General features: G+C 51.3%; 1 protein-coding gene across 21 annotated transcripts in view; it reads left to right on the plus strand.

The window, feature by feature from the left end:
* Window positions 1-27,263, plus strand: part of DYSF (dysferlin) — a 204,191-nt gene that overhangs the window by 64,839 nt on the left and 112,089 nt on the right. For 12 of the 21 annotated variants that reach the window (XM_032352429.1, XM_032352420.1, XM_032352432.1 and 9 more), the window contains 9 exons: window positions 5,843-5,911; window positions 6,042-6,085; window positions 9,568-9,650; window positions 17,007-17,048; window positions 18,705-18,820; window positions 19,327-19,440; window positions 20,680-20,857; window positions 21,408-21,532; window positions 23,528-23,634. In XM_032352429.1, the coding sequence (XP_032208320.1) occupies window positions 5,843-5,911; window positions 6,042-6,085; window positions 9,568-9,650; window positions 17,007-17,048; window positions 18,705-18,820; window positions 19,327-19,440; window positions 20,680-20,857; window positions 21,408-21,532; window positions 23,528-23,634 (878 nt within the window). The remainder of the gene's footprint in view (window positions 1-5,842; window positions 5,912-6,041; window positions 6,086-9,567; window positions 9,651-17,006; window positions 17,049-18,704; window positions 18,821-19,326; window positions 19,441-20,679; window positions 20,858-21,407; window positions 21,533-23,527; window positions 23,635-27,263) is intronic. The other 9 variants (XM_032352426.1, XM_032352435.1, XM_032352438.1 and 6 more) reach the window with 1 other exon arrangement.

Here is a 27,263-nt window from a genome sequence, read left to right on the forward strand (position 1 = left end):
AGAGACTGTGGTAGAAATTGTGGGGAAAAATGACAGATCAGGTGGGCGCAGACTGCCTCCCCACACTGCGCCCAGAACCCCTGCGAGGGGGCTGCCTCTGAGATGTGTCTGACTGCAGGGAGTTGGCAAGGGTGGGGGGCAGGGCCCTCTGAGGTTGTGCCAGCCTTGCGGAGAAATCCACCTGCCGCAGAAGCAGGGCTGGGAGAGCTGAGTCAGATGTCTTGGAGGTTGACGGGAAAATCGGAACAGGGCAGAGCAGACGGGCTGAGAATCTGAGCTGGGTGGCCGAGGATGGGCGTCCCAGGCTGGTTCCCCCTTTGCTCCCCAGGCAGAAGTGGGGCGGAGGAAGACAGCCCGCAGGTGTTATAGGACAACTGGAGAGAAGTTTTAAAAATTTGCGTTAAACTCTAAAAGCTGACGGTAGTGATGGAGTGATGTAGTGATGTAGTGATGGAGGCGGTGTGGGTTCCTATTCGTAGAGCACTTTGCAATTTTCCTTTCACTTAATCTTTTCTTAGATTCATTTTGAAAAGGAGCCGGCATCTGCCAGCCCATCCCACCAACAAAGGTGGGCCCCTGAGGTGGGGGGGGAGGGGGTGTCCTCTCTGATGCTCAGACTCACTCCCCACCTGTTGTTTCTTTTCTTCTTTTATTACTGACGTACCTGTTGACTAGGCCACTTTGAAAATTACAGAAAAAAGTAAATAAAATGACCCATAATTCATCATATAATGTTCATTTTTGGTGCCTGTCTTTCCAGTTTTTCTCCTGTATATAGGTGATAGGCATTTTCCTCCTGAATCTTCATTTTGAATATTTTAAAACATCAAGAAAAGTTAGAAGAGTTTTTGGATGAACACCCTGTGCTCTGTATGACCTACACTTAGATGAAGCAACTGCTAACATTTTGTTGCATTTGCTTTCTATATATAGATACTTTTTTTTTTTCCTGGCTGAATCATTTGAAACCTAGTTGCAGACTTTATTCCTAAAGGCTTCAGCAGGGAGAAGAAGAAAATTCTTTGTAACTACAGTAACATGATCACACCTACGAGATGGAACAGTCATTCCCTAATATTAGCAGATTCTGGCTCATATAAATTTTCTCTGATTAACCCAAAAATGTCCTTTGGAGCTGGCTTCATTTTGTGCTGATCTAAGACCCAGCTAGAATTCATGCTCTGCATTTGGTCCTTAGGCCTCTACAGTCTCTTCTGTAACTACCCCTCCTGACCTTCCCCACCTACCCCAACCATTGTTCTCACCCCTTGACTTTTTGAAGAGCCCAGGCCACTTGTCCATGTTCTGGATTTGTCAGATTGTTCCCTCCGGTGTTGTTTCCGGTGCTTTCTCTGGCCCCTGCATTTCCTATAAACTGGAAATCAGTTCTCAGGATTAGATTTGTTTCAGATTCAGTATTTCAACAAGAATGTGTCGTAACGACGTTGGGTGCACTGTGTTGCATCATGACAAGAAGCAGTATGAGGTTGTCCCATCACTGGTGATGACTATCTGATCATTTGCTTAAGACGGTGATTCCGGATCTCTCTCTTGTCAAAATACATGCTCCCTTTTGTACTTTGCAAGTCATCTGTGGGTGATGTCTTGGCACCAGGTTTATATCCTTTTCTCAGCAACGTCTTACCTAATGGTCTATGCAGCCATTGACCTCCTTGCCCGAATAAGTCATTTACTTGGGGTTGCAAAGTGGTGATTTTCTCATTATCATTCCTTCCCTCTTTATAAGTTGGTGTTTTTCTGGAAAGAAGAGCTTTCCTCCCCCTTAGTGCCTTTGAGTATTATTATGGAACTCAATACTTTTTATTAATTCAGTGGGTTGAAATCAATCATTCCTGTGTTGGATGTATGATCTGTCCTGAAGTTGGCCATTGGGGGTCCCTCTGAGCTGGTTCCCCTCTCCCGAGCCTAACTCAGGGTCTCAGTGAAAATGTATGTGGGAGGGGTAACTCAGATCTTAAACTCTTTCACACTGAGGTGTAAATGCTCACTGTGGGTCCTCGCCCAAGCGCAGGTCTTCACCTAAGTGCAGTGTTAGTTTGGACCTGGGATCAGGGTCTGATGCCCTGTATCAAGCCTCAGGAGGGATTGCAACACAAGGAAGGAAGGCGAGAAGGAAGTGGGAAGATGTGGCTGGACAGGCTTGTGGGACACTTCCTCTAAAGACTGGGATTAATTTCCCAATTTGACAGGTAGGGAAAGTCATGTCTCAAGATTGTTTTTATTTTTTTTATTTCACATTCCCCAAAATGGTAGGGTGCTTTGATGGTGGGGAGAACCAAACCGGACCTGCCTTCAAATTTAATGGCTTTCTGGGGGCCAAGTCTCAGAGCTCCAGGGCACCTGGCTGCTCCTGGGTCATCGAAGGCACCTTGATCTCTCAAGGTCTTTTTGTTCTGAGATGTCCTTGGCTGGCCCTGGGGGCTTTTCTAGGTAGATGCAAATGTCTGTAGGAGGTGATGAGCTAGGGGAACCTGAGCAAGGCAAGGGACTCTAAAAAGCTGGTGACTGGGCTTCTGCAAGAAGCTACACACCCTTATTTTGCCCCTAGAAGGAAGGAAGGGGTTTATTGTGACAGAGGAAGCTGAGCCCCTCCCTTCTGAAAGCTTTAGCCTGTTGGACTTCCCTGGTGGTCCCCAGATATTTGTGTCAGCCTCTCTCTCCTCCAGCTACCCTTACTGTCTGTCTCCTTCTGCTTGTCCCTCTCCCTCCGCCAGCCCATGTGTCACTTTTTCTCATTACAACCTAATCTGCAGTCCTGGGGTTTTGTCTTCTGTGTGCCTACCCACCCCAGCGTGACCCTCATTGCACTTCCTCCCATGGACACTTGGTGGCACTATTATCCAAGATGTGAACCATACCAGATTTTACACACACACACACACACACACACACACACACACTTCATGGTGAGAAGGAAAGGAGAGGGACTTGGGGATAGGGTGGGAGACTTTGAAACAACTTTTTTTCTGAATGCAAGAAGAAAACCAATCGATTATTAAAAAAAATTGTAAATAATCATAGAAAATAAAGGAAAATGAAAAAAAAAATAACACATTTCTGTACCCCACATTACTGTGGAGATAACCACTGTTAACATTTGTGTGTATTTTTTGTAGTATGTTTTTCTCTCTACTGCTTTCATTCCCAGCCCTCTCCTCTCCCCTGGTGGAAAAAAAGTTAGAATCAGAATAAATTGGTTGTCATTATGTGTGGATTCCATATTTGCAAATTTACCTACTCACTAAAATTTATTTGTAATCCTGAAATTTACATGAATGGTGCTTCATGATCATTTGCGCCTGGTGTGGAATGGCTGATGTGTGTTGCCACCGAGACTCACGAACAACGTGAGTCTGCCTTTTCGTTTCAGTTGTCATCCTGTAGAGAAGTGCCCTTTTCTTGGTCTACCTGGCATCATGTTGTTCACATGCTGGTCCTTTTTATGTGATTTTGCTGCTTAAAATGTGCTCCCTTGTGTGTGCCAAAGGGCTGTCTGGGGTTCTCATGGGCAAAAGTGCTGGGACGTGCCTCAGGAGAAAATACGTTAGATAAGCTTCCTTCAAGCATGAATTACAGGCTGACCGTGTGTTTAGTGTTAACAAATCACAGTATATATTAAATAAGGTATCTTTGAACGGTAACACATGTGAAACAAGGTTACATATTGATTAGTTAACAAAAATGTGACAGAGGTTGGTAGGAACCTAACCCTGAAATTCCCCCGGAGCAATGGTTTAATATTCACGAATTCAGTGTTTTTGGTGATTTATAGAATGTGTAACTACAGTCAGTAACAAGAATTAACTCTATCTCCTCAGTTTGGTAAACGTTTTTAGAAGCCCGTATTTTCTCAGGTTATTGAACAGCCTTTGGAATAAATTTCAAAATACAGTATGATGACTTGACTTACAGATTGCAAAGGGATTTTAAATTTAGTTAACATTCATCATCTCATGTAGATACAAAAAAAGGGAAGAAAAAAATGTGTTTTCCCTTGTGATGATTAGATCTGCGTTGTGGGGAGGGACCACCATTCGTTTAATCTGGCCTCTCTTGGACCCGTGGGTTGTTCCATATCCTTGATAGTTCAAGCCACACGGCTGTGAATAACCTCGTCACAGGTCATTCTGCACAGAGGCAAGTGGTACTGCAGGATAAATTTCTAGAGGTGGACCTGGTAAGTCAATGGGTTTTTGCCTTTGCAGTTTGGAGAGATAGTGGTCAGTTGCTGTCTGGAGCGTCGAGCTCTTTTATTTTCTCCCACCAGCAAAATATGAGCGTGCACTTTCCCCCTAGCCTTGCCAGTAGAGGGCTGTCAGATTTTAGAGAATTTTATAAATGTGATGGGTGAGAAACGGTTTTTTGGTTTTATTTGTGTTTCTTTTCTTATGAGGGCGGTTGAGCGTCTTTTTATGTGCCTTCAAGCCTTTGAATTTTCATTCACTTTCTGCCCATTGTCCCTCTCTTCTGTCCTTACTCCTTTCTTTGCTGGCATGAGGAGCAAATTTTGGCATGCACCCTTGCTCCCAGGCTTTGCCTGGGCTCTTTTCGCAGGGAGGTGGGGAGGATGGGGACAGGGGCTGGCATTGGGTGGACTGAATGGAGACAAAGTCCTGGCCCCCCATGGAGGCTGCACCCTCCTTTCATGGAGGAACTGGAGCCCCTGATCAGATGCTCATTAAATGAGATAATGCACAGAACTGCTGAGCACAGTGCAGGGCCCATAGCAAATGCTCTGAAAAAGGCTGCAGGACAGCGAACCCATCATCTGTGTATCTGAAATAGAGTCTTTACCTGCTGTCCCTGTGGGGGGTGCAGGATGCCCTGGAGCTGGCTAAGGGGTATGCCCCTCCCTGCTGCACTCCCCCCCCCCACCCCCCCCCCCACCCCCCGGGATTCCAAGCACAGGTGGGGACAGAAGCCACTGGTTTGGATCTAGTTTCCACCTCTGCTGGGTTTCTTGATTGTGGAAAGTCCAGTCTTAAGAGCAGGGCTAATCTAAGGCAGACTGTGGCTGATGGGATTTGTATGTTTGCTGAATTCTCTTGTTCTCAGATGCTGGTGGCTGGCCCCCAAACCTTGGCCCTCCGGCTACCCTCTCTCCTTCTCCTCCCCATCTTTTTTTTTTTTTTTTTTTTTTTTTTTAAATTTTATTTATTTATTTGACAGAGACAGATCACAATTAGGCAGAGAGGCAGGCAGAGAGAGAGAGGAGGAAGCAGGCTCCCTGCTGAGCAGAGAGCCCGATGTGGGACTCGATCCCAGGACCCTGAGATCATGACCTGAGCCGAAGGCAGCGGCTTAACCCACTGAGCCACCCAGGCGCCCTCCTCCCCATCTTTAATCTTCTAGGGCTCACATTCTTCCAAAGGGGCAGGTGGTCTGGGCTGACTGGTAGAGGTTAATGCCTCAGGCTGTAGGACCCCTGGGAAAGCCAGTCTGGATTCAGGGCCCACACAATAGTGTCATGGCCTTATGGGAGGTGGGGGAGTGGAGGTACCTCCACCTCCTACCTCTGCTGGTACCTCCAGCCAGAGGTAGGAGATAAGGGTAGAAGTGCTTTGGAATTCAGGCAATCCATCTCCATGCCCCCCACACTCCCTTGCTACCACATCCCATGCCCGCTAGCTCTGGGTCTGATTTACCATTGAACTTTTTCTCTGCAATCCCCTGTGTCTGAGCCTTCAAGGCCCCCAGGCTCTTCTGCCCAGCTTGAAGGGTGGTCAACATGACAGAGAACAGCCCCTGGCTGATGAGGTGGTCCCCGAGGGAGTCCATAGGCCCCGCAGAGCTTCATCCACCTGTCCTCTGTGTCTTCCAGCTGTGCAGCAAGATCCTGGAGAAGACAGCCAACCCTCAGTGGAACCAGAGCATCACGCTGCCTGCCATGGTGAGCCTTGCCCCATCGGGGCCATTCTGGGATCCCCTGGGCTCCCGGCTTCCCCAGTATCCTGCCCTTATCCTGGACTTCCCCTCCTTTGCAAGGACTCCACCCCAACACCTCTCTCTTCTCTCTTCAGTTTCCCTCCATGTGTGAAAAAATGAGGATTCGCGTCATGGACTGGTGAGTGCTGAGTCTTGGAGTCTTTGGAGTCGGTTATCTTCAGGGGTCACTGGGTCCATCAGTTCCCCTCAGTTCAGAGCATGTAGTGGGAGAATCTGTTTCAGGTAAGGGAGTTTCCTCTTCTGGGAGGCCAGAGAAGGAGACGGTGTAGGCTGTTCTTGGGAAGCTTACTCAACAGCTAGGCTCCAAGGCACAGCAGGGCAGCCAGCAAGTACCTGAGATACCTTAGGGCAGGGGGTGCCAGGAAGGCTTCCTGGAGAAGGTGGGGTTTTGATAAGTCCAGGGTGAGGGCACTCCAGTGAGGAGAGGATCATAAGCAAAGGCAAGGAAGCTGGAAAGAGCAGAGCTTTTGGGAGGATGGGCTGTGACGCCCACCCCACCTCCCATGGGTTGCTAGCATGAAATGGTTTGGGGCCTCTGGACAGGTGAGGACAAGAGCCACATGGACATCTTAGAAAAGTGCTGTAACACTTGCTGAGCAACTACTGTGTGCCAGGCCCCGAGCCCCGCAAGTGTTTCATATGCATGACAGCTTGACCCCTGGCTACTTTATAGATAAGTGAGTGATCTATGTGAGGGGACAACTGGGAAGCAGCTGAGGCCAGATCGAACCCAAGCCTTCAGCTCCCAAAGCCCGTGCTGCGTTAAGGTGTGTAATCTCCCTCACACCTAGAGGGCTGTTAGGGCTCCCACGCATGAGCTCTAGGGCTTTCCATACATCAGGCTTTCCAAAAAGAGAGTTGTCCTTTCTCTGCCCCCAAAAAGTCTTAGCCGTGTGGTTCCCAGCGTGTTCTCCTTTGGTCTCCGGCCATGGTACCCCCAGCCAGGAGGGTAATGAGAGACCAGGGAAAACCCCCAGGCCACAGAGCCATTAAAGTGTGCGCCAGTTCCCCAGGCCGAGAGAAAACAGCTTGTGGGAATTAGAGAGGAAAGCAGCAGCCAGGAGGGCCGGGAGGGAGAGAGGCCTCTAGGGCCCTGACCGCAGGTATGTTCCACCGGCCAGCGGTCGGGGGCGGGGGGGGGGGGGGAGAGCTGAGCTCTCCATCCCTGGACCCACCTCGGCCTCTCTGCTCACGGCGCATGCGCGCACCTGAGTGTGCCGCGTGATGGGGGCTGATTGGCTGTCGGCGTGTCTGTGGATCTGCGCGCGTGGACTCCTGGGTGCGCATGCGCTCGTGCATGTGGGTGCGGTATCGTGTGTGTGTGGCGGCCGGGCCTTGCCCGGGCCCGTGTGAGCTGTGTCAGAGGCATCAGCACACTGTACGATCCAAACACATTACGGAATCTGGTGGTTGCATCTCTGGTTTGGGTTGAAGTGGCATTTTTATTGTGAGTCTATTTTCAGACTTGCTGTATTTTCCAAAAGCAACCCCCAAGCCCCAAAGCCCAACTCTTGGCCAAAAAAGCGTTCTGCTGCTGCAAGTTCCTACCCAGAGAAGTGCTCCTCTCTCCCCCCGCCCCCCGCCCCCCAAAAACGCAGATAAACTTTTGTTATTACCTGAATCCTGGAAATAACGATGTGGTCCACATGGCCTTTTCCCTGTAACTTAATCTTCCCTTCAGTTCTTTAATATTTGCTTTTTTGGTTAAAGAACAGAAACTCAAAAAGCTACTCCCACCCCCCATGAAAACAGAATCTCTCTCCTCCCATTTTCTTGCCTTTCTCTCCAGGTTCAGGTAAGACGAGAGGTGAGATTCCTCTTCCTGCCGCTCTTTCCCAGGGGTGGGTTGTGAAGGCAGTTTCCCGATGCCATCAGCTGCCACTTAGCGGGCGTTGATGAGCTCACTGTGAGTGTTTAAGGAAATTTTTACTTTCCAGAGCTTATTAACATCATTCATCGGGAAAATGGTTGAAGATCTCTGATGACAATGCATGCACTCTTCTCGTTAGTCCCTGCCTGGATGCAACACTTTAAAATCGGCTTAATCACCGCCCTGGGAAGTTCAGAGAGGAAGGGAGGGAGCAGCAGAGATCAGGCATCTAATCGGTATCAGATTTAAGAGGAAAATAAAGACATCTTGCCCAAGTGTGTCTTTCACAACAGGGCTTGGGTGTGTTGTCGCCGGAAGCAGGCCTGTGACCAAGGTACTCACAGGAGGAAGACGGACCCAGGGAAATTTCAAGGAAGGAGATGGGTCTGGCCCAGTCTGGTGTTTCTCAACTTAGCACTATGACATTTTGGGCCAGAAAATTCTTTGCTGGGGGAGACTGTCCTGTGCATTGTAGGTTGTTTAGTAGCAATGGTGGCTTCTCTCTACTGCCCTCCCCCCAACGCCCAGCTCTAAAACTGTCTCCAGACATTGCCAGACGTCCCTCGGGGTTGTAATCACTGGATTGAGAACTCTTGCTCTAGCCCAACAGGAAGCAGCAGGCTGCTGCAATCGAAGCTCTGGTTCCCGTGTCAGGCATATCTGGCTCAAACCCTGGTTTTGCCATCTTGGCAACCTCTGTCTCATTGTTCGAAATTGGGGCTAATGGTAGGGCCTGCCTCATAGGCCAAGGGAGGGTTGGAGCTAATTCATGTGACGATGTTAACACACCACTGGGCTTTCCGTAGGCGCTCAATAAATGCCAGCTATTCTATGTATTATTGTCAAGGGGGCAGGTGTGGAACATGGAAGAAGAGGCTGCATGGATATTGTTGGCTAATGGGCTTATCAATGATAGCCGGTCTGCTCAAACTCCTACGCACAGTCTGCTATGCTGGTTGGGGAGGGGAGAAGTCTTCCTCCTGGAAGGGACAGGCGCCCCTGTTGTAGACTGGAGTAGCATGGGCCATAGCAGGAGAACTGGACCAGGAGTCAGGACTTCAGGGTTTCAGTTCTGGCTCTGCCCCTCCTCCAGGCTGACTGTGGGCTAGGACCTTCCATTTCTGAGCCTCAACTTGCTCATCTGTGGAATGGAAAGGTGAATAAAAATAGCCATTCCTCCAGGCTCTTGAAAGAGTCCTTTGAGATAAAAGAGGTTAAAATTGTTTCGTCCACACAAAGTCAGATATAAGGTGTAATTGTGGAGTAGCTAATGGAAGCTCATTTAAGACCGTGGCCTTGGAGATAGTTTCTTCCCTGTCGCCTGGTTTTCTCCTGGTCTGGGTATTTCTTGAGGTTCTAGAACTTGGCTCTCCGTGGGTCTGGGGGTCTGGCTCTCTGAGCAGCCTCCTGCTCCCTCGCCCTGGCTCCTGCCTCTGGCCTCTTTCCTTTCAACCTGCAGATGTCTCCCCAGACATTCCGGCTGGCAGCCCAGTGTTGGTTGGCTGCTGGGATGCTGTGGTTGGCCAGATGGACTAGTTCCCTCCAGAGGAGTCTTGGGCAGTGCTTTCTTTCCAGTTTCTTCTTCCCTAGGATTACTAGGCCTCAGTAACATACCCAGTGTGAAGACAGGCACCCCTAAAGACGGATAACCAGGGCCCTCTATTCCCAGAGTGGGCTGTGGCCTGCAGTCGCCCCCCTGTGTTCAGGCCCCTTCTGCCCCCTTATTCTAGGGACCGCCTCACCCACAATGACATCGTGGCTACCACCTACCTGAGTATGTCGAAAATCTCTGCCCCTGGAGGAGAAATAGAAGGTAAGTGCCCCCCCCCCCCCACTTTGTTCTGTCCTCTGGTCCCCTACGCTCTCCCCTGACTCACCCCTACCTGCCTAGTAGCTCTAGTTTTGAGAGTGCAGAAAAGGGAATATTAATTATAAGGCCTTCGCAGCCCATTTTCCATGAAGAAGGGCTGTGGCCAGTTTGAACGGGCTTACAGCTATTTGGGATTCTCTGTACCTTGGCTGGTGGGATACCCTGCTGACTGGTATCACCTGTGCCAGGTTCTAGGATGGCCAATTGTGCTCCAGCAGCTTCTATATTGAAATAGCTTTTATTGGCCAGTTAAAAAGTAGGCCGTGATCATTTAGTAAAATTTTGAAGATAACGAAGAAGAGTATGAAACTTACCCATAGAATTCCTCATCTGCTTACCCCCCAGACAAGAGCTAATTATTAATATTCTGGGGGTTTTTCATGTGTATGTATATATATGTACACATACACATGTGTGTGCAATAAAGCGTATTTTGAAGCAATTGTTTTGAAAATTGCTTTTTGTCACTTGGCAATACAACAGAGATGTTTTACTCATGTTATTAAATATTCTTTTACAATATCATTTTAAATGAATACACATGTTCTGTTGTGTGGGTATACCATAGTCCACATTCACTAGTTAATGATGAATACTCAGGTGCTTTCTAATTTTTCTACATTAAAAAGAACTAAATTTTATTGAATATTTTTGTAGCTGAATCTTTATGCAAGTTGTGATTTTTTTGAATGATTACCTAGAAGTGGAATTGCTGTATGAAAGGATTTGTACATTTTAAAGTGATTTGTAAATATCAAAACTGCCCTTCGAAAAGACTGGACTAATGTCCACTTTGGTCACTCATATGAGCTTCTTTTGCTGTATCTTCACCAACACAGGGTAAAATAATATTAAAAAAGAACTTTGTAAATTTGGTGGGTGAATTTCATTGTTGCCTTAATTTTCATTTCATCAGTAGCCAATAAAGTTGATGAATAAAAATTTAAACATAATTTAATAATTAATTTATATTTACATATTATATATATTTATATACTTTATATTTATTCTATTATAAATTGCCTGTTCATTGTCTTGTCCATATTTCTGATGGTATGTTTGTCTTTTTCTCATTATTTTGTAAGGGTTCTGTATATGTATGGATATTAACTATCTGCCTGTCGTATAAGTAGTAAATAATTCTTGACTGTTTTATTTTACCATTTAGTAGGATTAGATGCATGGAAATTTACAATTTTTATGTAGCCAAATCTGTTAACCTTTTCCTTAGCCGATAAGGCAAGGATCTAACATTATTTTTTTCCACAATTGTTCTTTGGTAATACCAACAGTGTATATTGAATAATCTTTTGCCTATATTTTGCAATGCCACCTTTATCCCCTGCTAAATTCCTAAATGTGTTCTTGGGCCTGTTTCTTGATTTTCTATTACCTTTAATTGGTATGTCTGCTTGCTATTTCTTAGGTTTTGGTATCTGGGTAATGCTGGCTCTGTGAAATTAATTGGAAAGACTTAAAGTCTTTTCTAACATCTGGAGCAGTTTATATAACATAAAAATATAGTCTTTTGAGGGTTTGAAAGAATTCACCCATAAAACCAGATGGGCTGGGTGCCCTTTTTGAGTTGGTATAGCACTAGCTCTTTAAAAACTTTTCAATTTCTCCTGTGATCACTGTTATTTTTAGTTTGTTACTTTTATGATAGTCAATTTTGATAATTTATATCTTCCTAGAAGTGTATTCACTATGCTGAGGTCCTCTAATTTATTTGCATAGTTGTTGTAGAGAGCCCTCTTTTATAATTTAAACAGTTCTTTCTACTTGTGGTATTGTCCCCTTTCTTATTTTTAATGATATGTGTTTGAGTTTTCTTTTTTTCTTGATTAGCCTTGTTACAAGCCTCCCCCCTCCCAGCCCCATCACATGTGTGTGTGTGCATGTGCATGCACATGTACACAGACACAGACACACACACACTCTTTGTTGGACTTTCCAAAGAATTTGGATTTATTTATCAGTTCTAATATTTTTTTCTTCAGTTTTTGATTTTTTTCTTTTCTAATTTTATATTCTCTTATCTTTTTACTCTCATCTTTAACTCTCTTCAACTTATTTTGTTTTTTTTTAAGATTTTCTAATTAACATCTTTTTTTTTTTAAAGATTTTATTTATTTATTTGACAGAGATCACAAGTAGGCAGAGAAAGAGAGGAGGAAGCAGGCTCCCCGCGGAGCAGAGAGCCTGATGTGGGGCTTGATCCCAGGACCCTGGGATCATGACCTGAGCTAAAGGCAGAGGCTTTAACCCACTGAGCCACCCAGGCGCCCCCTAATTAACATCTTGTGCTTATTTGGTTTCTGCCTCATAGATCACGCTTTTGGCCTTCAGCAAACCCCAAGGTTATATTGAACTTTCTTTTTATTTATTTATTTTTACATTTAAATATTTATTCTTTTGAATTTCTGTAAGTGCACTTTTGAAGAGCAGATTTTATTTTTTTTGTTGGTGGTCTACTTTTATCGAACTAGATGCTGCTTGTAGAAATGCATCTTTTTTCTTATGGTTAAATTACTTTGATGTATCCAGGGGCAGGACTCTTTTCATCGAATCTTGTCTGAGACATGCTGAATTCTTTGAGTTGAGTTAGAATAATTTATTCTAACATGAGAACATGAACAGCTGAAGGCAGGGTGGGGTAGGGATCAGAGCAGGATCTCTGGAAGCAGGCAGCTTGGGTCCCAATTCTGTTTCTTCGTAGCTGAGTGAGTCACTCCTCTTTCACTAGTCCTGGTCTCATAAGGTTGTTGTAAAGATCCAGTGAGATTATAAATGTAACATTCTTAGAGTGTCTGGTATACATGAAACCCTAAAGTAAAGTAATGTTTGCTGTGTAGTATCATTATTATTGGCTTTCTGCATCACTAATCTGATTTTATTTTTCCCTGTACCAGTTCTCCTGACTGCTTTCCATGTGGTTTAAAATTGGCCATTACATTTTTAGTTTCTTGTCCCGCCTTCTTTTCCCTCTGTCATTCCTTTGATATTTCCATTTTCTTTTTGGTCTGTTCTCTCCCAGAAGTTTTGCTTTGTTCCATAAAAGCGACTGCTTCTTGCACTCTGTTGAGAATTTCACATCATTTCCTGAGACTTTCGGGTAAATGTTCTCTGGAACCTTACAGATGCTGTTTCCCCATCTGGACAGGTACTCTGTGAATCTTCCTTTCTCCTTTATTCTCTCTCTAGCAAGCCCTGGTCAGTGTTGGTATCTTTCTACAGATGGGTGCAGTGTTCTCTGTCCATCCATTGTGACAAATCTATACCTGGAGCATAGGTGAATGTGCCCAGTTTCTGGAAGATTCCACCTAGTGCTCCTGAAATTGAGCAATCCCTTCTTCTAGGTTCTCTGAAATATTACCCCTCCCACCTTTTAATTATAGAAAATTCAAACACTCCTGAAAATACAGAATCGGGCACTGGAATTCCAGGGTCCTCATACAGCTTTAATATCTAGCCGCTCTCTGCCATTCTAACTTCATTGTCGTTACTTTTAATTGGCGAAATACACAAAAATTGCCTTCCACAGGGCCCTGCTGGGAAGGCCCCTCCTGCCCTTGCCCCTCCCCCTCCCAAATGGGAACAATCATCCCAGGAAGGATGCAGTTTCCCGTCTCTGGCGCTGTTCCGATCATTTGTGAGAATGGCTATTTTGGATGGACAGATAGGAAAATTTGACGTGGAGGGCAGTGCGTCATGAGGATGGGACAGGAGATGGGGCATTCTGGACCCTTTGCAGATCAAAACTCCTGGTATGGAAGGAATCTCCAGTTTTCCCATTGGTGCTGTCCCCCACCCTTAGAATCCAAGGCCAGACTGCTCTGGTAGAAGCACAAAATGACCTTCTGACTGTTGTCCGATGGCTACTGTTTCAAGAGGCTACGGCTGTGCCTGCCACCAGCTGCTGGAGGGAGAATTTAGATCCCTGTCTCCCCATCAGTCTTCATTTCTGATGGTGATGTTGGCCTGCATCTTTTTCAGGGTCACTGTGAAGGTTTTAATGGGAATGTGAGGAAGATGTTTATTTGGCCACTAGATGGCGCTCAGGTCATGGGCAACGAGGGAGGCCTTCGAAGGTGGGTTCCTCCTCTCCCATCGATTGTTTTCAGAATAAAGGAGAATCTTCCTGCAACTACGGCTAATCAGGGTTAAAGGTGTTATTAAATAGCTTGATCTCTGAAACAATACAAGAGTGTAATTTACTGCTCAAAATGGAGCCGTGTTTCACGATGTAAAGGGATGCTTCTGGCGTCCCTTCCTTCAGAGGTGCGTCTCTTTCTGAAGACACAGGTTAGCGTTTGCCTTGCTCCCTGCCTAGCTTCTCCCATGTGTCCTGAGGGCATCTCAGGACGTGTCACCACGACTTTCCTTTCAACCCTTCGTCTTTTTTCTTCACACGAGAGGGATCCAGCCCACCGGTCAATGCACAACACTGTTTTCTCACACCCCCAAAGCCCCAGCTCAACCAAACTGTAAAAACCAGTTGTTTCTCTTTATCCCTCCACCTCCTGGTTCACCAGAATATTTGGCCCGACCAGGAGTTTTTGTTTTCATGTTTTGTTTTTCTTTCCAGTGAGGACAGGACCGAACAGTAGCCTCTTAAGCACGTCTGCCCACAAGTTTGCCTGGGCACACTTAAGTATTCCTTGGACCCTGTGCTCCCAAGCCGTTAGTAAATTTTGTTTTCGAAAAAGGAGTGATTTCCTTAGAGGCTGCGGTTCTTTCAAAATGTAACAGGCACATGAGACCCATGAAACGACACAGATTTGAACTTTATGCATATGGAAATCATACTGCAAAGATGGTACTTGTATGTAGCCTACAGTTTTTTCTAAGAAAACTAAAGTTTTTTGTTTTAGGTGTTTTTGTTTTTTGTTTTGGTCTTTGGAGCCCAGATGATGATTTCCCAGCTGTTCTCGGCCTCTCCTCCAGTCTGGCTGCCACTGGTGTCAGGCCGCCAAGCTGTGGGCCTAAGAGATGTGCTGGGAGAGAGAGCTGGCAGGGCTGGCAGCAGGAAGTGGCCTGAGCTTCTCCAGGAGGAGACGTGGGTGTCCATGGACGCTGCAGGGCTGTGACATGCGGCCCACAAGGCCAGGCGGCCTGCTCCTGGTCTTCTCTGGCTCCCCCTGGGTGAGAGAATTGGGCTTGACGGCTCAGGCCACAAAACCGAGACTAGTCTTCCGTGTTCTGGGACTTCAACAGCCCTGGTTCTCTGGGCTTGGAGAAAACCCAGCAGGACACTTGGGTTTTGGCGGAGGGTGATGAGGACTGAATGGTGGCTTTGTGTGAGGTTGCTTCACCAGCCGCTTTGCCCTTGACTTTATGAGCTGTCTGCAGACAAGAGGAGAGAGCCTGGGATGATCCTCAGGACCCTGGAGTTCTGTGGCCCTGCCCCCAAATTAGGAATCATTGGTCAAAGTTGTCAGCAGAGGCATGTCTTACTTCGTGCCCAACACTGGGCCTGATTAGGTTTGTTGAATGAATGAACGAGTGAGTGAAGGAATGAAGGGATTCATGAAAGTTGCCCCTGGGAAATAGGCCCATTGGCAGCCCCCTCTTGGTTGTCCTGGACCCCAAAGGTATATTTTGGTCAGATGGCTGGCAGGGTTAGGGGGACACGTGTCTAGGCTGGCCCACCAGTTAACTGCCAGAATTCAGAGTTAGTATGTGGATGTGAAGCCGAGTTTTCTTTTGCAAGAAGCACGTGGCGGTCAGAGCTGTGACCTTGGCCTCATTAGCCTGAGATAACTGGCCAGGTCTGTTCGTAATCATTGGGAAGGAGCTTAAAATGGAATCTGTTTCCTTCTGGTGGGCCCCGGCTGCTGCTCTCCGCGGCGTTGCGGCTGTGCCCGTGCTGGTCCTCTCCCTATGGGCAAAAGCTCCCCTATGACCAGGGGCTCCCTCACTGATGAAAACCTATTCCTGTGGATATGAAAATGACCATGAATTATGGCTTCTGAAAGTCTGATTTCTGCTAGCCGCCATTCCTTTTGGAGGCCTGGCTGCAAAGAACGGTGGGGCTGGGTCGCAGGGCCTGGGCCCCCTATAGCCAGGCCTTGCCCTTCTGATGTCTTCTGCACCAGTGGGTCAGCCCTGACCTTGTTTCTGGACTTCCATGTTCCCCTTCTCTCCCGCCTCTGCTCTTTTTCTCTGTGTCTCTACTCAGTCTTCCTTCACGGCATTTTGCTAAACTCTTGACTCTTAGCTATAGTTGTGGGGCTATGGGAAAATAGTCATAGGTGAATTTCTGGGGAGGAGACAAATAGGTAAAGATGACCAGTGAATGAAAATAATCAAAGATTTCACCAGCTGTATCCACAGGCTGGGTCATGGCCCCAGACCTGGTTACACTCAGCTAGTTGGAGGAGGAAACAGGGAGGGTCAGAATGCAGGAAGAGGCTGAGATCAGAGACCACTGAAAGCAGGAGACTGAAGGGTGCCCACCCCCTGCGGGGTGTCTTAGATCTGCTTTGAAGTGAGAGACAGATTCCCGGAGCCCAGAAGTTTGCTAGAGCATCTCCTTCCTTGCTTCTCTCATTTCTTGCTTCTCCTTCCTTGCTTCCTCATTTCTACACACCCCTTACCAGCATTCAGGGCCACATCCAAGTGTGTAGAACCTTCAGCTAATGGGCAGTGTCTGGCACTGTGCTTCTCTTGGAGTGGCAGGTGCCTGAAGCCTGATTCCAGTGCCTGCTGTTGTGAAAATGCAACATGGTGCCCTCAGTGGCAATCCTGAAAGTGGCCACTAGATGGAGATGTTGTACCTTGAAATGCCATTGCACCTTGACCTTGGTAGCTAGCGTCAACCTGCTTGTTGGGTGGAGTGCTGGGTGTGCCTGGGGGACTGTTCATGTTTCCCCCACCCTTTCTTTGTGTCTGTACTTTGTTTCCCTCACTTATTGGCTATAATATAGAAAAAAAAAACAGTTTCTTTTTAGTGTTATTACTTGAATGTAGTGAGTCAAGTTTCAGGTCCCATTTTCAATTGGCAAGCAGAGCAGGGACATACAGAGGCAGACGGTGGGACCTCAGGGCTCACCCTGGCATTAAGGCTGTGTCTGGCTGGGGGTGGGGGGGGATGGAGGGGTTGTGGGAGGTGGCATTGTGATGACTTTGTGATAAATTCACATCTGGGGCCTCAGGCCACATTTGTTTCCCACACGGGAGCTGTCTGTCTTTCCATCTGTCTGTCTGCCAGCTCTCCATCCACCCACCTGTTCACGTAACCAGTCCTCCTCTCAGTTATGTCCATCCTAACCCCTTTTCCATTTCTTTACGCTTCAGAGGAGCCTGCAGGTGTGGTCAAGCCTTCTCCAACCATGGACCGTATGTGCTTCCCCCTTGGGGATGGCAAGGGGTTGGGCATTGGGGTTTTAGCTGGAGGGGAGAGGGTGCTGCTTGCTGGGAAGTTTCTGATTTGCCTGAGGTGGGGCTGAGATCTACCACCACTGGTCTGTGAGCTTACCTTTGGCTTTTACCTCTCAAAGGAGGTTGAATATGAATATTGCTTGGAATGCTTTAAAGACAGTTCCCCTCCCTGTCCTCACTCCCCTGCTTCCCAGCCCTTTCCTGAACCTGCTGGGCTCCAGCTCAGGCTCAGATGGGTCCACTCTCTCAGGTAGGGAGCAATGGGGCAGGGGCCTGGGTAAGACATCTTGGGGACCAGGAGGAGGTCAGGGTGAGTGGAAAACTCTTGAAGTTCACAAGGTAAATCATAATGGAGATGATTAGTACACATAATTATAAAGCCCGTGTTAGTTTTCTCAGCCTGGGCCTCCCACCTCAGTCCCAAATGGCAGAGCCCTGTGTGTGCTGGGGACCTGGGGGAGAGCCGTGACGGTGGCTGGGGAGCCAGCTCTGTGGGGAGGCACGCTCCTGAGCTCTGGTCGGCAGGATCTATCTCTCCAGCCCTGTCTTTGCCCGCCCCGCATCACCCCAGGGCCTTGGCATGCAGGGGGACTTGGTTCACAGCTCCTGTCCTTAGGTCTGGTTCTCAAGCATTTCCTTGGTGAGGCCATTTATCCTGTGCCTGCCTTGCTGCATCCTTGCTCCTATGGATTGGATCATCCCAGATGATTCCTGCTCGTGGGTCCACTTCCCACTTGTGGCATTCTGAGAACAGCCTCTCCCCCCACTTCCTCTGGAAGAGACACCCTGGCTTTGCGGGGCTCTCAGAGTCTGTTCAGTAAATTCTGTCCTGGAAAACTTGGCTTTGGCTGGAAAATCATGACATAACAACAGAGGGCCTCTGAAAAGGAGGGAAGTGACGTGGAGAAAAGATTTCCCTCATCATTGGTGGGATTTGCCTTTTCACTCTCCCTCCAACCTGTTCCCCTGAAAGGTGGTTCTTTGCACAATGTGGGGAGGGAGACAGAATGCTAGCATGAGTCGGACTGTTAGGTAATCTGTCTCGACTTCATGACAAGGGGGGTGAGGAGGACATGTGCCCCAGGGGTGGGGCAGGGGACTGCCTTGTGGGTTGGGACATCTGACCAGGTCCTTGCCCTCCCTCCCCGGGGGGTGGCTTCTCTGGTCACTCTGGGACCTTTTTTGTGCCTCCCCACACCCCTGGGCAGGAGGGAGTGGGGACACAGGACAGGGTGCAGCCTGAGAGGAGCAGGGCAGTGGGGGCCCCTGAGGCCCAGCTTTGCATGCTGGCCAAGTAAGTGCATGGGCTTCGAGCTCAGAGCATTGTGGGTGATGCCATTCTGTAGCGAGGTGTTCCTTTGCATCCCTGAGCCTCAGTTTTCTCATCTGTAAAACGAGTTAATAAAAGTAATAAACGTCTCTACATTGCGGCAGAGTGGTGAGGATTTGGGGACCTACGGGAGACAAAGGATTCTTTACGCCCTTGTGGGTGCTACATCCATGTGTGTTCAGGGAACTGAGGGCCAGGGATGGGTTCAGGCCTGAAGCTGGCTGGGTTGAGCCCTAGATGGCTCCACGGAGCTGGCCCCTCTGACCCCCACTTGTGTCATCCAGTGGACGACCATCTGGGCTTCCTCCCCACCTTCGGGCCCTGCTATGTCAACCTCTACGGCAGCCCCAGGGAGTTCACCGGCTTCCCGGACCCCTACGCAGAACTCAACACGGGCAAGGTGAGCGCGCCGGCACCCCCGCACACCCAGATCCCCATGTCTATGTGCAGGGAGGGGCCTTGCAGCCTGGGCAGCGTCTGCTCCGGTCCAGACTACAAGGGCTTGAGTGGGCCTGGGGCCAGACAGCCCCCACCTCAGAGAGCCCTCCTTCTGCCTGGCCCCCTTCTGGCTACTTCTTCCTTGTCCCTCTCTCCCCTTTGCTTTTCCTTCAGGGCCAGCCTGACCCCCTTGTCCCCTCATTTTCCTGGCCCCCGAGGGAGCCAGGGCTCATCCGTTCATCTCTCCTCAGGTTGGGCTGGAGTCTGGTACTGATCCTCTGGATGGCTTGTCATGGGCCCTGAACTCTCTGGGCCACCGTTTCCTTATCTGCAGAGTGATGGGGGTAGCCCAGGGCCCTCCTGGTTGCCTGGGAGAGGAGCAACTTGAGGGCCATATTTTCCTTTCTTTCCTTTCCTTCCGCTCCTCCTCTCCAACCCCCCTGCTCCTGGGGACCCAACCCCTCTTAGGGAGAAGGTGTGGCCTACCGAGGGCGGCTTCTGCTCTCCTTGGAGACCAAGCTGGTGGAGCACAGCGAGCAAAAGGTGGAGGACCTCCCTGCTGACGACATCCTCCGGGTGGAGGTGAGGGGCGTGGCTCGGGAAGGGGTGAAGGTAGTGGCAGCCAAACCCGGCTGGCTCCTGCTGTCATGGTGGGGGAGGGCTCAGCTCCACCCACGGTCTGGGCCTTCACCCCTCTGGGCCTCCGTGCCTCAGCTGTGACGTACCAGGGAGACCACGGCTACTCCGTCTCCCTGAGGAATGTTCAGAGGCTCGAAGATAAAGGAGACTATTTTACAAGCCTAGAGCTTGATACAGAGTGAGAGGTCCGTTTTATAACAATGGTGTAGGACCAGCTAACACTTATTCATCCCTCACCGTGTGTCAGAGGCTATGCTATGACACTTGATGTCACGGCGTCCCCCCAGCAGCTGTGAGGTAGCTGTGTTCAGTATCTCTGTTTCACAGATGAGGACAATGAGGCTCAAATGTACCAGAGCAGCAAAGCAGGAGAGCTGAGCCTTGTGCCCATGAGGCAGCAGGATGGGGTCTGTGTGATGGTAAAGCTTTCAGACTCCAGCCAGAAAGCGCGGGTCTGAATCCTGGCTTGACCACTTACCAGCTCTAGCACTTTCCTTGTCAACAAAGCAGGGGTCATAAGTATACTTACCTCCTAAGACCGTTGGGAGAATTAGATTGACACAAAGCCCTACGTGATGAGCGGTCAGTAAACGTTAGCTGTTACTACTGTTTACAATATTCCACAACCTGGTCATGTAATCCTCTTCTCTCTGCCTTCCGTGGAGGGGATGGCAGAGTCCTCTTGGTTCAGACCAGGCTGTGCGATCAAGAGCCTGCCATGTCCTCAGCCATGAGCCCGATGCCCAGAGGGGACATTCCTCCCCAGCACAGGGCAGCTTGTGTCTACCGCAGAGCTGAGGGGCATGCTGGGGACCCCGAGGGGCACGGGCTGGGAGCTCTGGACAGCGGCCCCTTTTGATGGCAGATGCAGGAGACCAGGCTTCCCCCAGAGTGGGGGGTGGTGGTGCCATGGCTGCTGGTTTGGATTAAGGAGCAGCATGACCTTGGAGGAGCAGACCTTATTAGAGGAACATGGCCAAACACACAGGCCTGGAATGAGTTTGCTCAGTTAGTAACCAAATCTGGGCACTGCTGCTAGCTGGACCATCCACCACCCATCCGTCCAGCCAGGGTTTACTGGGCGCCAGTCACGGCCAGGGTCGGCCAGACATGTGACCCCCTCCCCACCCCAGTGTCTTCCCTCCTCCTCCATGACCCATCAGCTGTTCTTTCTTCCCCCAGAAGTATCTCCGGAGGCGCAAGTACTCCCTCTTTGCCGCTTTCTACTCGGCCTCCATGCTCCAGGACGTCGATGATGCCATCCAGTTTGAGGTCAGCATTGGGAACTACGGCAACAAGTTCGACACGACGTGTCTGCCGCTGGCCTCCACCACTCAGTACAGCCGGGCGGTCTTTGACGGTGAGGCTGGGGGCTGTGTGCCTGGCTGGGACCCGGGCCACAGAGCAGGGGGCCCAGCCGACATCCTGCTTCTCCTGCAGAGCTAGCTGCCGGAGGCCCACCCACAGGCCCTGGCCCAGGCAAACCTGTTTGGGGTGACTCCCTGCTCTGTCCCCTTCTGTGCCATTCTGCACTCCCCGCTCTCCTCTAGGTGGCTGTCTGCTGCCAGGACCATGCTGGGGCTCCCGAAACAGGCTGTGGTCGGCCGTAGCTGATTTTCACAGTGGCTTTTCCGAGTCACGTAGAGATTTTGGAGAGCGGGGTTTCCCAGGTCCTTCTAGCAATCCCTCTGGGTGTGCTCAGGAGCCCCTCTGAGAGTGGCAGCTGTTTGTTCAACAGATGAAGGGAGCTCAGGTGCCCTGTTTGGCCACTAGAGAACGCGGGCCACTCGTGGATGTCCTGGGAGCTCTTAGTGGGAGGGAGCAGGGGTCTGAATCAGTCCTGGCCTTGGTCCCCTTCCCACCCACCCCTGCTCTCCTGGCTCAGGAGCAGGCCCATCGTGTCCTTCCAGGGTGCCACTACTACTACTTGCCGTGGGGCAACGTGAAGCCCGTGGTGGTGCTGTCCTCCTACTGGGAGGACATCAGCCACAGAGTTGAGACTCAGAACCAGCTGCTCAGGATTGCGGACCGGCTGGTGAGTGGAAGCTGCCTCACCCCTGCACCCGCCCTGTGCCGCACCCTGCCCCCATGGGTGTCCATAGACCAGGCTCACAGGGGTCACGCACTTACACAAAGCTATGCCCACAGACTCTCAGGGTGCCTGGGGTCCCTTGTGTCCTGACCGTGGCCTGCCAGTTTGGAGATGTTGTTCTGCTAGCGGGCAGGGAGGAGAGGGAGTGTGAATGATCAGGGGGCCCAGGGAGGTGGGAGGCAGTGCAGGGAAGGAGCCGAGAGGAAGCAAGCTGGAGCATGGGGGCAGAGCCTTGTACCCGTCATGCTTGCATGTGTCCATTTGCCTCCTGCCACCTGCCAGGGTTTGTGCTGGAGGCCTGTCGCCACAAGGAAGACTTGGACGGGGGGCTGCCCTGCCTTCAGGAGTCAGTTTAGGAAAGGCAAGCGCAGGTTCACCCACACCTCTCACGCAGAGGTTCCAAGCCCAAGTGCAGGTGACACTGCAGGACACTGTGAGGAAGGGTGGGCACTCAGAGGAGGGAGATGGCCAAGAAGCAGCAGGAGGGCGTTGTGGAGGCAGCGAGGAGATTGGAGGCAGGAGCCCTCCTAACCCATGGTTAGGGTGCCGTGGCAGTGGTCCGGGAATGATGACAAGGCATGGGGCAGGAGGGGACCTTGGGGACAAAGCTGCAGGACTTGGGTTAGAAGGACTTGGTGGTTGGGGAGTTGGGAAGGCAGGGAGAAGTAGAGTGTACGAGGTCAAGCAGGGAGTGGTGTTTTGGAGGTGACCAGGGGGTTCCCTGGGGGGTCCCTGGGGATGCTGAGAGCTGAGGACCCGGGGGCTCGGCCAGAGAATGGAGGAGAACTAAGTGGACAGAGGCAGAGAGACTAACGGTGGGGAGCTGCTAATCCTGGAGGGGTGGGTGGCTAGGTTATTTGTGTGTGTGCTTCACATGTAGTGTAGCCCACGGGAACCTGGGGGAGGCCAGTGTGGCCTCGCTTTGGGAGCTAGTCAGGAGCAGTGGGGTGGAGGGAAGGGGTTACAGAAGCTTGGGCTTGTCTGTGGCTGCGGAGGTGAGCACAGTGAGGACGGTGGGGTGGGGAGAAAGGAAGGACGGTGGTCTCGGAGGAGCGGGGGGGATGCCGGCCTTTGTGAAGGCATGGTGGCCAGCCTTCCCGAGACTGGCATCTTTTGCATAGGGAGGGGACCAGCCAGCACCCAGGTCCTGGAGGTCTTGGAGTCCTTTCTCTGCAAGTCCAGACTCCGTCTTTTGAGGTGGCCATTCTCTCACAGGATGCTCCCTGAGGGCCGGGACTGTGTGTTCTTCCCAAGTCCTGCCCTCAGAATGGCACATGCTCAGGGAGGCCCATGGGTGCAGAGGGGACCCCAGGGGTCTGAGGAACAAGCCCTTGGCCTGACAGGTATTCTGTGAGAGCTCTCCAAGCTCCGGGCTGAGGCCTGTGGAGACTGCCCCTGACCAGCTCCGGCAGGAGACACATGTGACCTGGGAGCGACTGGGCCACGAGTTTGGAGAGGGAGCTCTCTGTTATTGGAGGGGGTCTCAGTGTTCCTGAAGGCAGGAGAGGATTGGGGGTGCTAGCGCCGGAGAACTGGGGAGGGATAGAATGTTCCAGGTGGGGACTGGTGTGGGCTCAGAGGGTCCTTCGCCTGTGAGACGGCAGACTGGCTGGCTAGAGGGTCCCCGGGAGGAGCGGAAGGCAACGGTCTCGTGTGGGAGTCTGCACACAGTGCTCAAGTCCTTGTGACCAGGCCTATGGGTGGAGTCCCAGGCTTGGGAATTCCTATCCGTTTGGTGTGGGGAGCCCTGGAAGGTTCTCAAGGTGAGACAGCGCCTGGTTTGTCGCATCTGGGCTCGGCGTTCTCTGTTCTCACTGTTCTCTCCCTTGGTTAGGGCATCAGGTTCAGATTTCGGCGACAGGGCCTAGGGGCTGGGAGGCTGTTGTATACCCTCCACCCCACCACTGTGGTCCCAACCCTTGCCTGCCTGTTCCACAGGAAGCTGGCCTGGAGCAAGTCCACTTGGCCGTGAAGGCGCAGGGCAACACCGAGGACGTAGACTCCCTGTTGGCTCAGTTGTTGGATGAGCTCATCTCAGACTGCAGGTAGGGGGTGCCTGGCACCCACGCGCCCTTCCCTCCTGGCTCAGCGAGGCCCTTTCCCTGGGAGTGCTCGTGTGTGGCGGTGAGCGGCGGCACGTCTCCCCAGCCACGCTTGGCCAGCCGTCCACCCTGCGCTCAGTCCAAAGGTGGTTCAGCCAGCACGGGGAGTTGAAAAGGTGACATTTAGAGCAGGTCGTAAATCTCCCTGCAGCAGCGGCAGCTGTGGGCCTGGGGCGGACCAGCTCACCTGAATGGGGAGCATTGTGTCTCTGATCCCCGACCTCTTAGTTCCCTGATGGAATCTCCAGGAGGAGCTGGCTGGTGGGGCTGACGGCGCCCCTCCTTCCCAGGGCCACATCGGGGACCACGGCTTCCAGTTAGCCTTCTGTCGACCTCAGGAAAAGAGGGCTCTGGGGGTGATGGGGAGTGGGGTTGCTCAGAGGCCCAGCAGAAGGGGAGGCATCTCAGCATCTCCCCCAAAGCTGGGAGATTTGGAGCTGGCTACCCACCTGCTCTGAGCCTTGCTTTCCTCATCTTCAACCCCGCGTTAAGAATAGCTGCTTATAATAGCACAGAAGCAAAATGCTTGGCACTTTAGAAAGTATGTAATAGATGCTGGCTATAATTACTATTAGAAGCATCAGGAGACTTAGGTCTTGTCCCTTTAACCAGCTTTGCGGCTTCCGGCAGCTTCACTTCTCTGGACCTCAGTTTTCTCAGCTGTGAAATGGACTTCATGACACATAGTTGCTTTTCTATTCTCTTTGGGGTTACGGGTTAATGTAGGAAAAGTGTATTCTAGGGTCCCCTCTATCTTACCATCCCACCTTCTGCTTATCATCCTACCGCCCCTCAGGGGTGGAATTCTAGGCAGGTCATTAGGCATTCCCCAGACCTTCCTGGAGCCCAAAGCCTGTTGACAAGCCTGCAGCTTCAGCCCCTCCAGGGGTGACAGATGGAAAAGTGAGCCAAGGAAGCTGGGTGTGTTGGGGAGTTTAGAGGCGTGTGCTGCAGGAGCTCAGAGCAGGTGCATTCCACTCAGATTCCACTCAGGGGAGCTTCCTGGAGGGGTCGCTCTCCCTAGGGGAACTCTGAAGGAGGAGCGGGAGGAGCTAGCCTTTGCAGAAGGGACTGCCCAGGTGCAAAGCCTGAAATGCCTGCCACCTCTGTGGATTGGCGGGGGAAGAGGACGCCCAAATGGGATCAATAGGCCTGGGGGGTCTGCTCAGGTGAGCTCAGCACTGGGAGACTTGATGGAGGGCACGGGATCCCCGTGGTTCTGGTGCTCGTCCTGGCTGCAGAGCGAGGAAGGGGTTGGTGGTGGTGGTAAGGAGACTCTGGACAAAGGTGTCACCGAGGCCAGGGACATGGGGAAGGGTGGGGGCCAAGGGAGGCAGAAGGCAGTGTGGACTCTTTAGCTGGCATCGTGACGACCACAGCCTCATACGAACACTTCCTGTGGGAGGTGCTGTTTGTGAGCACGTGACACATATGGACTAATCACAAGCACCTTATGAGGTAGGAAGTGGGGAGATCCATGTTTTATAGACAAGAAAACCGAGGCACAGGGAGATTAACTTGCTCAGATTCACTCCCCTGTAAGTGGCTGAGACCGCTGGCTGGATCGCTCTCTGAGGAATAGGACTTGCTGGTACGTTGGATGTGGGGGCCCAAGGAAGGTGCAGAGTGATCCCCCAGCTCTGGCCAGAGTAGCCGAGTGGACAGCAGGGCTATTCTCAGGGGGACCAGTGGGGGAAAGAGGAGCTTTTGGGGAAGACGAGGCACTTAGGACTGGCCGTGTTGGTGGGAAGAACCTGAGAGCATCTGTGGTCTGGAGGTTGGAGAACAGAGTGAGGCTGGAGGGGCACAGCTGGGTGCGGTCAGCGTGGGGAGGGGCTCCGAGTGACTCTCGGTGGACCATGGGCCCAGCTTGGCAGCCCGGGTATGGAGGGTGGGTTCTACCCATGGCACTGCTTGTGACTCATATGGTATGTGGACCTTGGCAGGTGTCAGGTGCCTGAAGCATCAGAGACAGGTGGGACCCAAGTCCAGACCCAAGGCTCTGTTCTCAGAGGATTCAGCTAAACACACTTCTGCTAAAGCCTGGTCCCTTTTGAGTCACTCTACAGGTCAGGAGGGTGGGGGAGGAAAGCTTCCTATCTTCTTGGAAGCGTAGTTGGGTCTCCAGGGAGGAATACTAGACATCAGGAGACCTGCCTTCAGGCACCTCTTGAGGCCACTGATATCTCTGGGACAGCAGCAAGAGGGCTGCCTTCACCTCTGCTTTGGGCTGTGGAGCAGGGAAGCCAGGCATGGGGACCCCAAGCCAGTGGGTCACAGCCAACCACTGGCTGCACTCCATTCCTTCAGCCAGACCTTGTCCCACCTCCCAAGTCAGTGTCCTTCTTTCCACACCTCCCTTTTCCTGGCTTCTCTCCCTCTTAGCCCCCATCCCCCTGCCAGGGTGCCCTATCTGTTCCTCCAGCCCAACCTTCTCTCACCCTTGGACCCCCGGACCCATCTGCCTGCCACACCTCTCTACTGCTTGTCAGCCAGTGCTTCCAGCTCCTTCTTGGGGGGTCTTCCCAAAACTGGGGCCTTGGCTTCAGCCCTCAGCGTCTCCCCCTGCCTTTAAGGAGCAGTTTTAGCTCTCATCCTGGTAGACAGGCCTCTGTGTCTGCACTCCCTCTCTCCCTCACGGACCCCAGCCATCCTACCTTCCAGCCCTTTGGAGCCCCTGGGCTGGCTTGTCCAGGTCTCACCACCCCATGTGTGCTTCCTCCTGCCTCTAAGCCTTTTTCCTGTGCACATAGTGTTCCTTTGGCCGGAACACCACCTGGCTTTTCTTGGCCCAACTGGCTTCCTCCAGGAAGTACTTCTGACTCTGAGGCTGCCCAGGGGGACGGGGATCTAGCCTGTCTGCCTCTCTGTTCTGGGTGCTCTGGACCCAGCCCTGTCAGGACGCGCAGAGCTGTCCTTCACAAGGAAGAAAGGAATGACCCCTAGACCAGTTCACCTTTCAGGCCAGAGACTGTGCCTTCTGGGCGGCTGTTCCTGACAAAGATACCGTGTCACTGCGGAGGTTGGCAGCGACTTTTCCAGCCTTCCAGCTCTGCTCTCGGCCTGCGCTGAGCCATCCTGGGCCTGCCCACCATTTCCAAGTCAACCAGGGTTGGCAGGGCGACCGTCCCTGTTTGGGATGGGGACATGATGCCATTCCATCTCCTCTTTCCAGTTTCCCTTTTGTTCCATCCCCGCTACCTTGGGCTTTCCCGGGGCAGGAAAGGGCCAAGACATCTCGTTGGTGGCGGTCACGGGTCCTGGCTGTTTCGGGGGGAGTCTTGGCTGGGCTGGTGGCCTCCATGAAAATCTCCCTTTGGTGGTCTGTAGGGCAGTCCCTCCCAGCTCCCGACTCAGCCTGGGAGCATAAATCACCCCGGTTGGCTCAGCTCTCCAGATCCGACTCCAGATCGGCCTGCCCCCGCCCTCAGGCCCACTCAGGCCTCCTTCCCAGGCAGGCCCCAGCCCAGGACTCGGGCCCAGGCCCCCCTTCACCCAGGCGGCATGCCCCTCCACCACGAATCAAGTGGGCTGGGGATGGAGGCCGCCCCTCTCCTGGCCTGGGGCAGCCC

Source organism: Mustela erminea, chromosome 7 (assembly GCF_009829155.1).
Source record: "Mustela erminea isolate mMusErm1 chromosome 7, mMusErm1.Pri, whole genome shotgun sequence".
NCBI classification, from domain to species: domain Eukaryota; kingdom Metazoa; phylum Chordata; class Mammalia; order Carnivora; family Mustelidae; genus Mustela; species Mustela erminea.